Here is a 14,894-nt window from a genome sequence, read left to right on the forward strand (position 1 = left end):
CAGCATTAGGCACTTGGATGCATCTCATTAACATAAAACAGTCTTTAAAAATGTTTATAATTAAACCTCAATTTACCAGCTCTCTGCCATACAATTTTCATTCAGATGGGTTATTTATAGGTTTTGCCATTTGGTTTCCTTGACAGCATTTGTTTTAATATGTCCCATTCTTTCTGAATTAACTGACTTGTTCTCCCTGTCTTAAAGCAACATATTTATATCGACACTTTATTAGAGAAAATTGCAACCTCTTACCAAGAGAGAGCGATTACCTCTTGTATTCCTAAAGTGCATTAAATTAATTTCACAGTGTAATTGAAACCAAGGCAGAGGGCTCATTAATGGTTCCTTATCTCCCCATACTCATTTCTCCTTTCCTTAAAATGTGAGTTCTTGCAAATGAAAGAATGGAACTATAATAACCATTATGAGGTAAATTTTTTTTTTCCTTTTTTTTTTGTCTCGTGCATGCTGCCTGGGAACCATTTTGCTTGTTCTTAGCAGTGATAGGTAGACACCAGGTGACCACGCCAAACCTGCCCAGCCTCTTGAGCACAGGTGATTATCAGTTCAGAAAAAGGAAAACTGGTCAAGCTTCCAGAGGTCTGAGCAGCTTCGTGACTTCTTGTTTAATGCTTGTTTTGCATGAGAAATTACTTTTACAGTTGCTCCAACTGCAGCATAAAGGAGGGCAGTGCTTTCATGGCACTCCTTCAGTGGAGATCTGTCTGTGCTGAGGGTCAGCTGAGGGCTCAACAGCTCTCAAATCTTCTCAGCAGCTCCTGAGCGTGATGGAAGAGCCCCAAGGGTCCCCTGAGTGTGCATGGAGCTTGCATTTCCATTTAAAGGAGCTGTGCCATTTTCTGGGGCTGATTGTTGTGCATATTCATAGATAGCTGAGTCCTGCTGTGGGAGAAATGGTGGAGAGAAAAGGAAAACTTGATTCTGCAAGCTCTCCGTAGAGGAACTGTAGAAACTGTAGTTTCTATAGAAACTTCTGCTGGAGCCAGAGATGCTGCAGAATTGAGCCTCAGCAGCACCAAGCCACTCACAGTGGGGAGGTTCAGAACCTCTCAAGGGTTTTGCAGTTTCCATCAGAAGGAACTTGGAGGTGTGTGTGCCATAAAGTTGCCCCAAGATATGTAACAGTGGGACCAGGATCATCATTAACTCCAGAAAATTTAAATATGGAGGGGAGAGCCCATTAGCTTGTGGAATTAGGTTCTTTTACTTCAGCCTGATGTGCACAGAATGAATGGCTGGGATGTGGCAGTGTTACATGACATTAATGGGAAAGAAGGGTTGCTTTTCCAGTTTTTATATGGATTACATTTCTCTAGGAATACTCCCCTCCCAGTGCTGCATGGCTGTTCCTGCCTCTCTATGACTTCCTCACCCAACAATAAAAAATTATTTCAACTGCACATCAGCTGTGAGGATACAGGGGCAGGAAGGCGCTGGGATTACTGGGAAGTTCAAATGATCCTGATTTTTGGTAGTGCATCAGCACTGGAAGAAGGAAACTTCCTGGGAGAATGTTGAAATCTCAATAAAAAACCTGGGTCTGAAATGTGACCAGGGAAGTCTTGGGCTGGTGGAGAATTCTGCAAAAAAATCAGTGGAAAATGAGGAAGGAAAAAGTTCCAGCTGTTCCCACACAGTCCTGCTGCACATGAAAACTGTTGATTTAATAATTCCTGCTCCCTCAAATCCATTGAAGAGGCTTCTTTTGTTTCCTGGAATACATTCTGGTTTTGTAGACAGATAATGTGTTTTTTAAACAGATCTAATCCCACTTCAAATCTGTTTGTTGCCGCATTTTGTCTTCTAATACACTGGAATATTATTCCTTTGACAGGTTTATTCTGTTTGGTGCTATTTATTTCAGATAAAGTTGAAATTTTTAAGTTGAATGCATGAAAACGGTTGGCTGGGGTTTTTTCCCTCTGAACAAATTTCTGCTTTCTGAAAGTTATTTTTTAGCACAAGTTTTGTGCATTGCAATCCCTCTAGGGGCTTTCTTATCCCAGGGCACAGCTTTGAGTTAGTGCAGAATGGGATGAGGCCAGGAGTGAACTGAATTTGGTATTTCCAGCCTCGTGTCCAGGGGTCATTATCTACCCCAGAGCTCTGCTGCATTGCCAAACCCTAATCCTGAGCTCCCCAATTAAAACAGGCAGCTGGAGGTAAGAGGAGAAGAAGCACAGTGTTTAAGATGAAATCTGGGGTAGTTCAGCAACAGGAGACTGAAAACATCACCTTTGTAAATCAGAGCACCCACTGCCAGGACACAAGTAGCTTCAGGATGGAAAGGTCTTTGGAGAGAGGAAAATAAAATATATTATATCCGTGTGAGCCAAGCCCTCCAGGAACCAAAGCAGGCAAGGATTTACCTGGAACAGTGTAGAGGTTCTTGTCCCTTTTCAAGTCCCACCTGGTGGGAAGGGATGCTCTTGGCTGTGGCTGGCCCTGAATCATTGGACATTCACCTTTTTATGCAGATCAATTGCAAATAAATTGCAGATAATTGCAGATAAATTGATAAATTCCTTATCCCAGAGCACAGCTTTGAATTAGTGAGAACCTGGTGCAGAATGGGATGAGGCCAGGAGTGAACTGAATTTGGTATTTCCAGCCTCGTGTCCAGGGGTCATTATCTACCCCAGAGCTCTGCTGCATTGCCAAACCCTAATCCTGAGCTCCCCAATTAAAACAGGCAGCTGGAGGTGAGAGGAGAAGAAGCACAGTGTTTAAGATGAAATCTAGGATAGTTCAGCAACAGGAGACTGAAAACATCACCTTGGTAATTCAGAGCATCCACTGCCAGGACACAAGTAGCTTCAAGATGGAAAGGTCTTTGGAGAAAGGAAAATAAAATATATCTGTGTGAGCCAAGCCCTCCAGGAACCAAAGCAGGCAAGGATTTACCTGGAACAGTGTGGAGGTTCTTGTCCCTTTTCAAGTCCCACCTGGTGGGAAGGGATGCTCTTGGCTGAACCAGTGGACGTTCACCTTTGTTTGCAGATAAATTGGTAGCCAGGTAAAGGAGTGGAAATTAAAGAAAAGTCAGTAGTTGGACATGAAAGCCACATGTGAAGGTCAAATTAAAAAAAAGTTTCCTTTGGCTTTCTTTTACTTAGTTTGAATGCAGGGAGCACTGGATGACTCTTCACTTATGAAATTTAGGGACTTGTTTTTCATCTCTTCCGCTTGGAAATTTGCAGTAAGAGCTCTTTGGATCCCCTTGGAGCCTCCTCTGCACAGGGACTGAGGAGGGGGCAGGCAGGAGGAGACTCTCATGTTTTAGAGGACAGTGGGGTTTCATGTTCCTGACCTTCACACCCTCACACCAACTCATTTGGGTGACCAGGATTTTGTCTCCATTTCCTGATACAGATCCTTTCTGAGGTGTGTCAGCCACTGGGCAGGTACTTAAAATTATTCTCCTAAATAGGTTATTATTGTCAGTGAGAGGAATGACAGATTTGCCTTTACAAACAAGCTGTGGGTCTGCTGGTAGATAAAACCAACACTGAGAGATAAACAAAACAATGGGAAAGATTCCACTGATTGATGAATGGAAAAAACAAAGATTTGCCTTTACAAACAAAGTGTAGGTTTGCTGATAAATGAAATGGGATATTGAAAGATGAAAGAAACAATGGGGAAAACCCCTAAATTCTGTGAGAATTTAATTAAAAATTAAAAGGGAGGGTTATACATAAGAGGGAAATCTCTGGTATCAGGCATTCTGGGAAGTCTGTACCTCTCAAGTACCTGAGCCAAAGGGGAAAGAGAGAAGAGAAATGTGCCCAGGAAATTGGGATAAAAAGGAGGCTGAGTCCTCCAAAAATTAGAGAGACCCCAGGGGAATGTCCCATAGGCTCTCCATTTATTGGAATAAAATTAAAGAACTCCTCTTTATGTCTCCTTTTTGGACATAGACCTCTGATGTTTGTGGATTAATTTTCCTGACATCAGTGTCCTTTAACAGCACTTCCAAAGGCATGACACACCCAGGACTGTTACAAATACATGATGCCTGTTCCCTTAAATATTTTTTTTTTTTTTGACAAGCCAGTATTAAGAAACAGCGTTGATATTAACAAGCTTCTGAGCTTCTTCCAGGAGCTGGACACTAAAAACTAGGTGGTTGCATTAGGATCTGTGATAAAACTACAAGGTAGGTAGTGTTATTGTAGAGGAAAAGGGAAACCTTCATTCCAGTCTTGCCTGAAAGTGCTGCTTCAGCCTGGCAGAGCACAGGAAGCGTCCTGGCGTTCATGCAGCACACGTAGAGTGTGTGTGCACAGGCTGCTGACCTGCCCTGCTGATCCCTTTAGCTGGAACAGAGATTCCTCCTCTCCTGCTGCTCCCTCAGCTCGGGGTGAGCCTCTCAGGGCAGCTTTTTGTGGGTCACCCTGGTACCTGAGGCACCTTCATCCCCTTGGGCTCAAAGGTGACTTTATTTCAATGTTCACACTGGTTTGGCAGCTTCTGCAGCTGCTGTGGGTGTGGATTTTTCGTGATAATCATGATGACAGCAGGGTAACTATTCAGAGGGGGCTGACTGGGGGAAAAGTCAGTAATTGTGGTGAATCTGTTGATATACCCATAACACTCAGAGAACTGAGAGTTTTTTGTCTCTTATCAGTCAAAAGGTTGATCTCCCTGTGTCTGACTTCACAAAAATTGTCACATCTCTAAATCTGAATTTTTCATTTAGTAATTGTCCTTGTTTTCCATTTCTATAATTTTGGAGCTAGTTTTTAAATACAGTTCTGCAAAAGTGAAGAGTTAAAACAGAAATGTGCTCTCACCCCCTGAACCATCACATCACTTGTTGGCACCACAGCAGCTCTCTTTAGCTGAGCTCCTCTTTCAGGGAAATGTTCTAAACTTTGTTATTCTTGGGGACCATAAATCTGCTTCTAGCACAAATTAAAGGCTCCTCTTTTAAAAAGAGAGTAGGAAGAAAGAATAGCCTAGGATTTGCCTGGAATCTCCAGAATCAATTATTCACTTAGAGCTATTTTTTAATTCTCATTCAGCTTAGCAATGCTGATCTTGGTGTCTCACTGTGTGTTTACCCTCATCCTCCTACAGATTCCACCTGTAAGCCTGAAAATCCCTCATACAAATTCTGCTCTGTCTTTCTCTCCAGGACTGCTTTGTTTTGCTGCTCTCTCTGCTCAGAATGTGGTTGAAAGCTTTTGGCTCTCATCATTCTGTCAATTCCTTTTGAGCTTTGTTAAAGAAATGAGTGTGTCTCATTACAGGCTTAAGCCTGTGCTGTTTGCAGTCTCCAACAACTGGAGGTGGAAATTTGGTGTGGTGATGTTGTGTGTGGTGATCCTCTTCGTGATATTTATTTTTTAATGAATTACAACAAAGAAACAAAGAGGAATCTGGCTTTTAGATGTGATGAGCTGTTCCACTCTGTTGGCTCATGGTACATGGAGGCACCAGCATCATGCACAGATTGGTTTTTAGTGCTGATAAATTGCTGGAGGGTGTGGTCAGATGACACTGGGCTGGTTTCCTCATCAGGATGTAAAAAGGTGCCTTTCCACCTTTATCTCAGTGTTATCATTCCTGGAGGTACCTGTCTGCCCTTGTGTTTGCACTCCAGACTGTGTTTTACAGGCATAGATATTATCAGGAGCTGAAAACATGAGGGAAAACATTCCTGCATGCAGAGCTGCTTTAATAATTTGTAGGCCACTCACATAGAAAGCGCCATAAAAAAATAAATAAAGGAAATCGTGTTTACAAGTGATTTGAGAATAGCTGTCTTTTGAATACAAGCCTCTAGGTCTATTAGGAGATTTTACATTCAGCCCACTGCCTGGCCATTATGTGCTGCAAAGAAATTACTCTGATTGTGCAGATCATTTCAACACATAATGACTGGGAGCCCAATATTTTTCATTAATTTTTCTGGGTTAAATAATGCTCTGAAGTGATTTTTCTGATTGTTTTTTGTTCCAAGAGCAGATTTCTTTCTGAAGAAGCTGTGTTTTTAGGTGCTGCAATTTTGAAACCAAACCTCATCATTGCCAGACTTGTCCCCTTGCTGAGTCTTTCCTGTCTCCTGCAGGTGGCTGAACCTCCCATTTCTTGTGCTGCTTCTCTCATTTTGTCCCTCCCTCCTTTACACTTGCATTGCCCTTTCCTGGACTCTGAACATTTGACCCAGCTGTCCTTAGAATCATTTTATTTGATTTTTTTTCTTCTCCTGTTAAGCCCTGGGATGCTTCTCTCTCCTCCAGAGTCTTGGCTACTGGTGATTGTGGTGCCCCTTCCACTGCAGGAATTTGTGCCTCACCAGCTGGAAGCCTCCCATAAATACCTGACTTTTCCTCCTGTTTATGGCTCTCTTGAATTCCTTTTCCTGACAGTGTCATTTTTTTTTTTTAAATGCAATATTGTAATTGCTGCCTGAAGTAAAGAATGTTTCAAATTGCAGTTTGTGAAATAGGTTTTATGGAAGAAACTTGTATTATCAGCCCTGCTTAGTTACATGCACTCAGTAATCACTCTTTCCTGGATGTTTTTCAGAGTGCCACCTCCACAGAGGAGGTTGCTTTGTATTTTGTGGCTTATTTTCAAATAACATACCTTGTGCAGAAATTGCCGGGAGAAAAGATTGCCATGGTACCTTTCCCTTAGATGCCACTGCTGGTTTTCCCCCAGAGGGCACTGCCCAGGCTGCCCAGGGAATGGGCACAGCCCCGAGGCTGCCAGAGCTCCAGGAGGGTTTGAGCATCACCCCAGGGATGCCCAGGGTGGGGTTCTTGGGGTGTCTGTGCAGGGACAGGAGCTGGGTGGGGTGATCCTGATGTGTCTCTTCCAGCTCAGCATATCCTGTGATTCTATAAATCAGCAGCAGCATGGCCAGATTAGACCTTAATTAAAACCTTAATTAAACCATCAGTGTGTGATGATCCAGAAACCTGACTTCTCATGGGCTGATGAGCTGGACAGCTCTGGGAAATTGGCCATGTGCCCCTGCTCCCTTTGCATCTCTGCAGCATCACCAGAACTGCATCTCCCATCAATGTGCTGCCCGTAGTGTCTTCTGGCCCACTGCAAGGTGCTGGGTCTGGGAATTTTGGAAGGGATTGAAGAGAAACAACGTCAATTGGGCTGCTAGGGAAAGAATTAAAATAGCTCTGACTGACCAGTGGATGCTGGGTGAGTGTCAGTGCCTGTGGAAGTCACTCAGGGCACTGCTCTGGCTCCTGGGATGAGAATTTTGTGCAGCACAGAAAGGAGCATTGTGACCGTGTTCACAGGGGTCCAAGGATGAGGAAAGAGATGAGGATCTGACTCCATGTTTCAGAAGGCTTGATTTATTATTTTATGATATATATTATATTAAAACTATACTAAAATAATAGCAGAAAATGTTTCATCAGAAGGCTGGCTAAGAATAGAAAAGAAGGAATGATAACAAAGGCTCTGTCTCAGACAGAAAGTCTGAGCCAGCTGACTGTGACTGGCCATTCATTAGAAACAACCACATGAGACCAATCCCAAATGCACCTGTTGCATTCCACAGCAGCAGATAATCAATGTTTACATTTTGTTCCTGAGGCCTCTCAGATTCTCAGGAGGAAAAATCCTAAGGAAAGGATTTTTCATAAAAGATGTCTGTGACAGAGCATCTCTGAGAGCATTAGCCTGGTGGAGCAGATCAGGCACAGACAGGGAGTTAGGGGGCTTGCAGTCTTCACTCACCTGGCACTGCCTGCTATCATTTGCCTTTCTTATTAAGAACTCAAGCTTAGGGCACAAAATTGTCCTAGTTTGTGTTAGTGCAGAGTAATGGGGTCCTGACCTCCATGGGGGCTTTGGGTGCCACTGAAATCACACACTAATAACAGTGGTGACCTGCTCTGTGCCTTACTGTTCCAGCATCCAGCTCCTGTTACAAGGAACAATTCATTCCAGGAAATGTGGTGGAAGTAACCACTAAAAAATACAGTTATAGTTGTTTTCATTCCTTTTTAATGCCAGCAATATATAAACATGGTTTTTCAGAAAGAAAAGGGTGGCCCCTCAAGTACAGTAGTGCAGAGATTTGCAAGTTTGTTTAAAGATATTTGTAGGAAATGGCCATCTGAGCAGTTTTTATGGGCTGCTGTGCTCAGAGCATCTCAGATCCTGCATCTCTATAAGGGAGAGTGTCGCAGACATCTTTTATGAAAAATCCTTTCCTTATGATTTTTCCTCCTGAGAAGCTGAAAGGCCTCAGGAACAAAATGTAAACATTGATTATCTGCTGCTGTGGAATGCAACAGGTGCATCTGTGATTGGTCTCATGTGGTTGTTTGTAATTAATGGCCAATCACAGTCAGCTGGCTCAGACAGAGAGCCGAGCCACAAAACTTTGTTATCATTCTTTGCTATTCTATTCTTAGCCAGCCTTCTGAGGAAATCCTTTCTTCTATTCTTTTAGTATAGTTTTCATGTAATATATATCATAAAATAATAAATCAGCCTTCTGAAACATGGAGTCTCTTCCCTCATCCAAGAACCCCTGTGGACACTGTCACAGGAGAGAAGCAAAAGTGAATTCTAAAACAATGTTTCTGTCAGAAGCAGCAGAAGTCATGTCCTGAGAGAAACAGCTCTCAGAGCTCCTCCTGCCAGGACAGGAATGTTCTCACCTACAGCTGGTGCTGGGGCAGGTGGGAAACCAGAGCAGCCAGAGGAGATTTAGCAATCTGCATGGAAAATCTGCCAGAACAGCAGGAAAACAATGGACTTTTGCAGTCCTGTTTCACTGCAAGGCTTGGAGAATCCCAGAGCCAGGAATTTGCTGACTCTTGTCACATTCTCCATTCTAGGCACTATTAGCTGAGACAAATTACAAATGGTTGGGCTGGTAGCCTAAAGGAATTGCTGGCCTTTGCCAAGAGAGATAGAGGTGCCCAGAAGATTGGAGTGAATCAGTCGCCACTGTGTGGAGGTGTCAGGATGGATAATGAACCTTTCTTCCCCTCCTGGAGCTGCAGGAGTTTGCAGTGGGGTGGGAAATATCAGATAAAACCACTCTGACCACACATTGCCTGGGGTAAGGAGCAGCAGCCTGGCAAAATCAAACCAATCTGGGGGATCAGAAGATGGAGTTGACAGCACATTCTTATTTCTTCTAACACAGCTCACGCTTCGTGAGGGTATTCAGATGGTACAAAAATGAGGGGCGTCTGACTGTGCTGTTTATAGTAGAAAACCATTCTCCAACACCTATTATTTAGGGTCATAAGAGTAACTGCAGCTCAGCTGAAGGATAATTTGGAGTACGTCTGACTTTCACTTCAATGAATAGAGTTTTAGCCATTTTCAGGGAGAAATTGTACCTTTCTCATTGCCTTTGTTGTGTGACAGATTGGGGATTGCCTGTCTGATGGTGTAGAGCTCACCTCTTGCACACATTTACTGCAGGGTTGTGGGAGAGCTTGTCAAATGAAGATGGGAATATGCAACTGATCCCTTATTTTATTTTCATGTTCAGGAGTCCCATTAATGCATTTCAGACCTGTGAGCACAGAAGTTATCAGTGAACTCTTAACTGAATGGGCAAATTGGTGAATGCAGCAGAATAGCAGAGTTGTCAGGGGCAAAAGCTGAAAATGATATGTGTGATTCCAAGAGCCAGTCCTTTTTGCTTGGTAATTTTTGTGTTTTGCTCTGAGTAAACTAAATTAACAGCTTAGCTGTAGGAGAAGTGAAATCGTGCTTTTATCAGTGCATCATCTCTTAAAGCATGTGCAGTTTAACGTGTGGCAAAGAGGCAAAACACCACCCCAGTGACAGTAACACTGCTGTCACACCAACACATGGGCTTGACTGGATATTATCTCCCCCAACAAGTGACTTTGAACAGAAGTGATTCAGATTTCCTGAAGATCAGCAGCACAGAGCTGCTAAAAGAGCAAAACATTGTGGTGGTCTGATGTCAGCCCTCTGTGTTCACCTTTGATTCCCTTTGCCCACGTTTAAGCTGCATGGGAAGACCTGGCTGGCTGCAGCAGCAAAGGTGAAGCCCAAGATAAGAGTGGATCTCATGTAACATGAATTCATTTAACTCTGTGAGCTGCACTGGTGATATTTTTAGGAGTAGTTAAGTGTAACTGGAATATAATGAAGATAGGCTTATTTAGTCTTTAGTGTAGCCATGAGTCAAATCTTGTGGGGCTTTCTAAATCAAGCTCACTGGCTTAAGCTATATCTGGAAATATTCTGTGCAGCAAGCACTGAAGTCAGCACAGCCAAGGTCTGTAATGAGGACTAATGAGGTCTCAGCAATAGGGTAGAGGGCAGCTGTCTCCAAGGTGCTCAGTTAGAGCAGAAATGCCGTGCAAATAATGCTCCTAAATATGGTTTATTTTCAGGTGTGTAGACTTTGCTTGTTAAAAAACCAAACCAACAAACCAAAACCCCCTAAAATTTCAAACAGAAATTATGCTCTCTGGTTTGGGCTGAAGAACTCATGCCTGGTGTGTGATGATAGAGGGTGCTGAGGCACTGGAATTGGTTGTCCAGAGAAGCTGTGGCTGCCCCTGGATCCCTGGAAGTGTCCAAGGCCAGGCTGGATGGAGCTCCAAGGTTCATCCTGGTCTAGTGGAAGGTGTCCCTGCCCATGGCAGCAGTTAGAATGAGATGGGCTTTAAGGTCCTAACTCAAATCATTCCATGATTCTGTGTGGAGGGTGCTGCTCTATATGTTGGATTAATGCTTGTTACATGTATATCTGTAATGGGATGTTTCGAAAAGCCAGGCCTCCAATACACTGAGAAAGACAAATGTGAGCTGATTTTGGAGGGAAAAAAGTTTCTGCCAGAAAAATTATTATAATTACATGTTACTGTGCTCACTGTTTCCAGGAGTAAGGATTTCAAGTCCATTTAAACTATTTGAGATTAAAATTAGAACTGTTGTTATCCTGTTTCTGGGTACATGCTGAGTGCTTCGGAAGAGTAAATGCCCCATTACAGTATAACTTAGTAAAATATTAGTGTCATTTGCACTACACTGGGATTTTACACCCTATTACTGCTCTGAATTATCTGTCATTAGCCCTCATTAAAGGCAGATTTGGTTAGATGGACAATTGTCTATTGCAATCTGATTGCAAATATGTTGTTAGGCTTTCAAATGAATATTTAAAGTGGATCATTGCACAGTTTGCCTGGAAATGATTTTTTTTTTTATCTTGTCCTTCCTCTCCCTCCATGTTTTAAGGAGCTTCCACCCAGAATTCCAACGCAGTGGAACCTGAAAAGCAAGTTGACAGCACGGTGAAAATGGCTGGAGTTATAGCTGGTCTCCTGATGTTTGTTATTATCCTCTTGGGAGCAATGCTTACCATCAAAAGAAGGTAAGTTTCTGCTTGGCTTCCATCTTGGACCTCTTGTTGTAGTTTCCAAAGGAAGAATAAGTAAAGATAAAACATTCTTTATGTGTGACACAGAGCAGCAATTAATGCCTGTGTTATAACACTGACACTAAGGGTCCAGAGGAAATTCCAGTTTTGGGACATCCAGCAACAGAAGAATGGCTGTTACTGCAAAGAGATAATGATAATTAATTGATAATTAATGTCAAGGGATAAGTCACAAAGTAGCATGGGATAAAGGGGATATAATGAGAACCTCTCCTACCAGGAAAGGCTGAGAGACTCTGGGGAAGAGAAGGTTTGGAGTGATCCAGTTGTGGCCTTCCAGTACTTGTAGGGAGCCTACAGAAAGATGGAGAGAGACAGCACAAGAAAGATGGAAAGAGACAGCTCAGAAGGGGCTGCAGTGACAGGACAGGGGAATGGCTTCAAGCTGACAGAGAGGAGGGTTAGATTGGATATTAGGAAGGAATTCTTCCCTGTGAGAGAGGTGAGGCCCTGGCACAGGGTGCCCAGAGAAGCTGTGGCTGCTTCATCCCAACCATTTTTCCAACACTTTTCTGATGCTTTGGCTGTCATGACTGCTACAACCTAAGTTATTATCTCCCAGATTACACAGACAAACCCCCAGGCAAAATTACTCCTAATGCAGAATGAGTCCCAGAGGTTGGGCACTGAGGATCCATTGCTCTGTGTGAAAGTTCCCAAGCTCCTGGTGAGCTGAGCTGGCCCCTGAGACAGTGCCCAGGACCTTCAGCTGAGCTTGGCAGGTCCCTGGAGCAGCAATGTTTGCTGAATTTGGGGGTGATGTCCCACTCACAGAACCTTGCTCTGGCTGGTTTTGCCATAGGCTCTGTAAACCTGGGCAATTTTCTTCAAAGTTAACATTGGAAAGGAGGTGAGTGGGAGTATTAGAAATCTAAATTCTCCCTTTTTTTTTTCCCTAGAGCTGGAAAATTGCAGTTTCCCCTGTGTTGTTTCCACAGCCCCTCCCAGGGCAGACAGGCAGAATCCCTGCAGTCTGTGTCTGTTTGCTGCAATTTGCAGGGATACCTGCTGGAAGGAACACTGAAATAAGGAATAAACTGGCTCATTGACTTTAAAATCTTTTCCCATTTAGAATCTCTGAGTGCCGGATGAGGTGTGGGAGGCTGTAGCTCACCTCCAGCCCCTCCAGAGCTGCTGATCACATCCCTGCTGGGCTCCCTTGGATGGGCACCACTAGCCATGTCCAGCTCCATATGGACAATGTGCCCTGAGGATGAGCCTCAGCCTGTCAGGCTCATTGCATTTGTAAACCAGTGTGGGTTGGGACCAGCTTTTATAAAAGGAGAAGCTTATTTGTGCCACAAATGGATTGGAGCTTCTGGAGGAGCAGAGCTGAAAGCTTGAGCTCTTCTGAGAGAGCACTTTAACAGCAGAGTTCTCTTTTAATTTTGCAAACAGAGGCATTTGGAGCTTAAGCTCTTGCATTCCATGTTTGCGTTAGCTTCATTTTAAAAACAGCTCCCTTCCCAGTGCACCAAGGCCTTGGTGTGCAAATAGTGTAGCCTTGCAAGGCAACAATTCAGAAAAATAATTTAATGAGCTGAACTTGAGATGCTGTCTTCAAATGCAGCTGGAAAATATCCCAGTGGCATTTGTCCATTGTCCAGGGCATCACAGCTCTTTGGGAACAGGCACAGGATTTCCTGGATGAAGCATTTTGTTAACAGAGAGCAATGAGAGGCATTAGAAGAGGAGGAAGACATTGGTTTGAGATAAGTGCTGGTATCATCAAGAGCCTCTTTTTGTTCTGTGGCACTCACCAGGTTGGCAGCACAGTGCTTGGAACCTTTCAGACACAGAGCATGAGCAAGCAGTGCCCAGTTTCTCACAGTTTCAGCAGAACAAATTGCAAAAAATTCCAGGAACTCAAAACTTTCTGAGGGCTGATAAAGTTTTAGAGGGTTCAGTCAGATATGTGAAGCTAAATTAAGACAAGCAGTGTATTTATACAATGGAAAATTTGGTTTTGATGTTATGTTTGTTGTCTGAAAGTTTTAGTTGAAACTTAGGGTTGTCTAAAATCTGCTAAAGTTTCTATATCTATAGATCTATAGATCTATATCAAAATTGTGTGTGCATATAAATTTCTGGTTTTAACATGACTGTCTTACAGTATTTAAAATCAAAACCATTAACAGTTTGTTTTCTTGGTTTTGGGAACCCACTAACTCCAGGAGTTAAGCCATAGTATCATCATTACATGTACGTGAAATATAAAAATTGCTGCAACATAATGGAGAGAAACCTCACACAAGGACATGTAGGGACAGGACAAGGGGAGATGGCTTCAAACTGAAGGAGATTAAATTTAGATTGGATATCGGGAAGAGATTCTTCACTCTGAATGTGCTGAGGCCCTGGCACAGGGTGCCCAGAGCAGCTGTGGCTGCCCCTGGATCCCTGGCAGTGCCCAAGGCCAGGCTGGGCAGGGCTGGGAGCACCTGGGACAGTGGAAGGTGCCCCTGCCATGGCAGGGGGATTGGAATAATCTTTAAGGTCCATTCCAATCCAAACCACTTTGATTCTGTGATAATTTAACCTGTTAATTTAGAGGTGGTCATCCGTGCCTACATGAGTGTATGTGCTCACAAAAGGCAGAACCACGTTCTTTCATTAACAGATACATATCCTGAGAGATTTTTATTGTATGAAAATATTTCTAATCCTCCAAGCAGCTTGTTGTTTTTTCCTTAATATTATTTAAATACATTTGTGGAAGAGAGTATACAAAATAATTTTGTAAAAACAAAAGGAAACAAGAAAAAAAAAAAAAGATATTTTTTGAGAGGAAATACCCTTTGACTTTGCCCCTCCCCAGATTATTTGATTTGGGTCTGTTCTGATTTCATCTGGGCAGTTTTAATTCTGGTGTAATCGTGCCTTGTGTTTCCCTGGAGTGAAGAATGTGACACCTCTCAGGCTGGTGTGTTTGAGCAGACAAAGCCTCCACTGACCCCTTTAAATATGAGACTGAGTAAATAGGATCAGACAGCCTGTCATGGATGCACTGTAAACAAGTGCTTTAAACTGCTGTCGGTAGCAAAAAAAGGAGATTTGGGGCTATGTAGGGTCTAGGATTATTTCCTCCTATGAAAATTCAGCTCCTTATTCTGGATTAGGATTTAGGTGGTTACCTTAAACTAATTAAATAAAACCCCAAAGCCTCTTGGGCAGAACATACCCAGGCTGTAGGACAGAATTAGGGAAAGGGACATTTGCACATTGAGTGACCTGTGTCCCCCTGTGTCCCTGTTTCAGGGAGACAGGCAGGGCTTGGGCTGTGTTCTACTTTCTAGGACCAGGTCATGTTTTTACTGAACCATAACTCTGACCAGTCCTCACAGTTAATCCTTGAAATATTCTTTAGTAAAGTCCTTATTTCAGGTTGCATGTTTTGGAAGAATTTAAGCCAAAATGTCCAATTTCAAAACACAATCCT

The 14,894-nt window shown here is 43.1% G+C and overlaps 1 protein-coding gene across 5 annotated transcripts in view; it reads left to right on the forward strand.

Annotated features, from left to right (window-relative positions):
• The window catches only part of PTPRT (protein tyrosine phosphatase receptor type T), a 493,222-nt gene that overhangs the window by 401,582 nt on the left and 76,746 nt on the right, over positions 1 to 14,894 (forward strand). For all 5 annotated transcript variants that reach the window (XM_063172177.1, XM_063172179.1, XM_063172180.1 and 2 more), the window contains exon 14: positions 11,254 to 11,389. In XM_063172177.1, the coding sequence (XP_063028247.1) occupies positions 11,254 to 11,389 (136 nt within the window). The remainder of the gene's footprint in view (positions 1 to 11,253; positions 11,390 to 14,894) is intronic.

The sequence above is a fragment of the Melospiza melodia genome, chromosome 19 (genome assembly GCF_035770615.1).
Source record: "Melospiza melodia melodia isolate bMelMel2 chromosome 19, bMelMel2.pri, whole genome shotgun sequence".
Lineage (NCBI taxonomy): Eukaryota > Metazoa > Chordata > Aves > Passeriformes > Passerellidae > Melospiza > Melospiza melodia.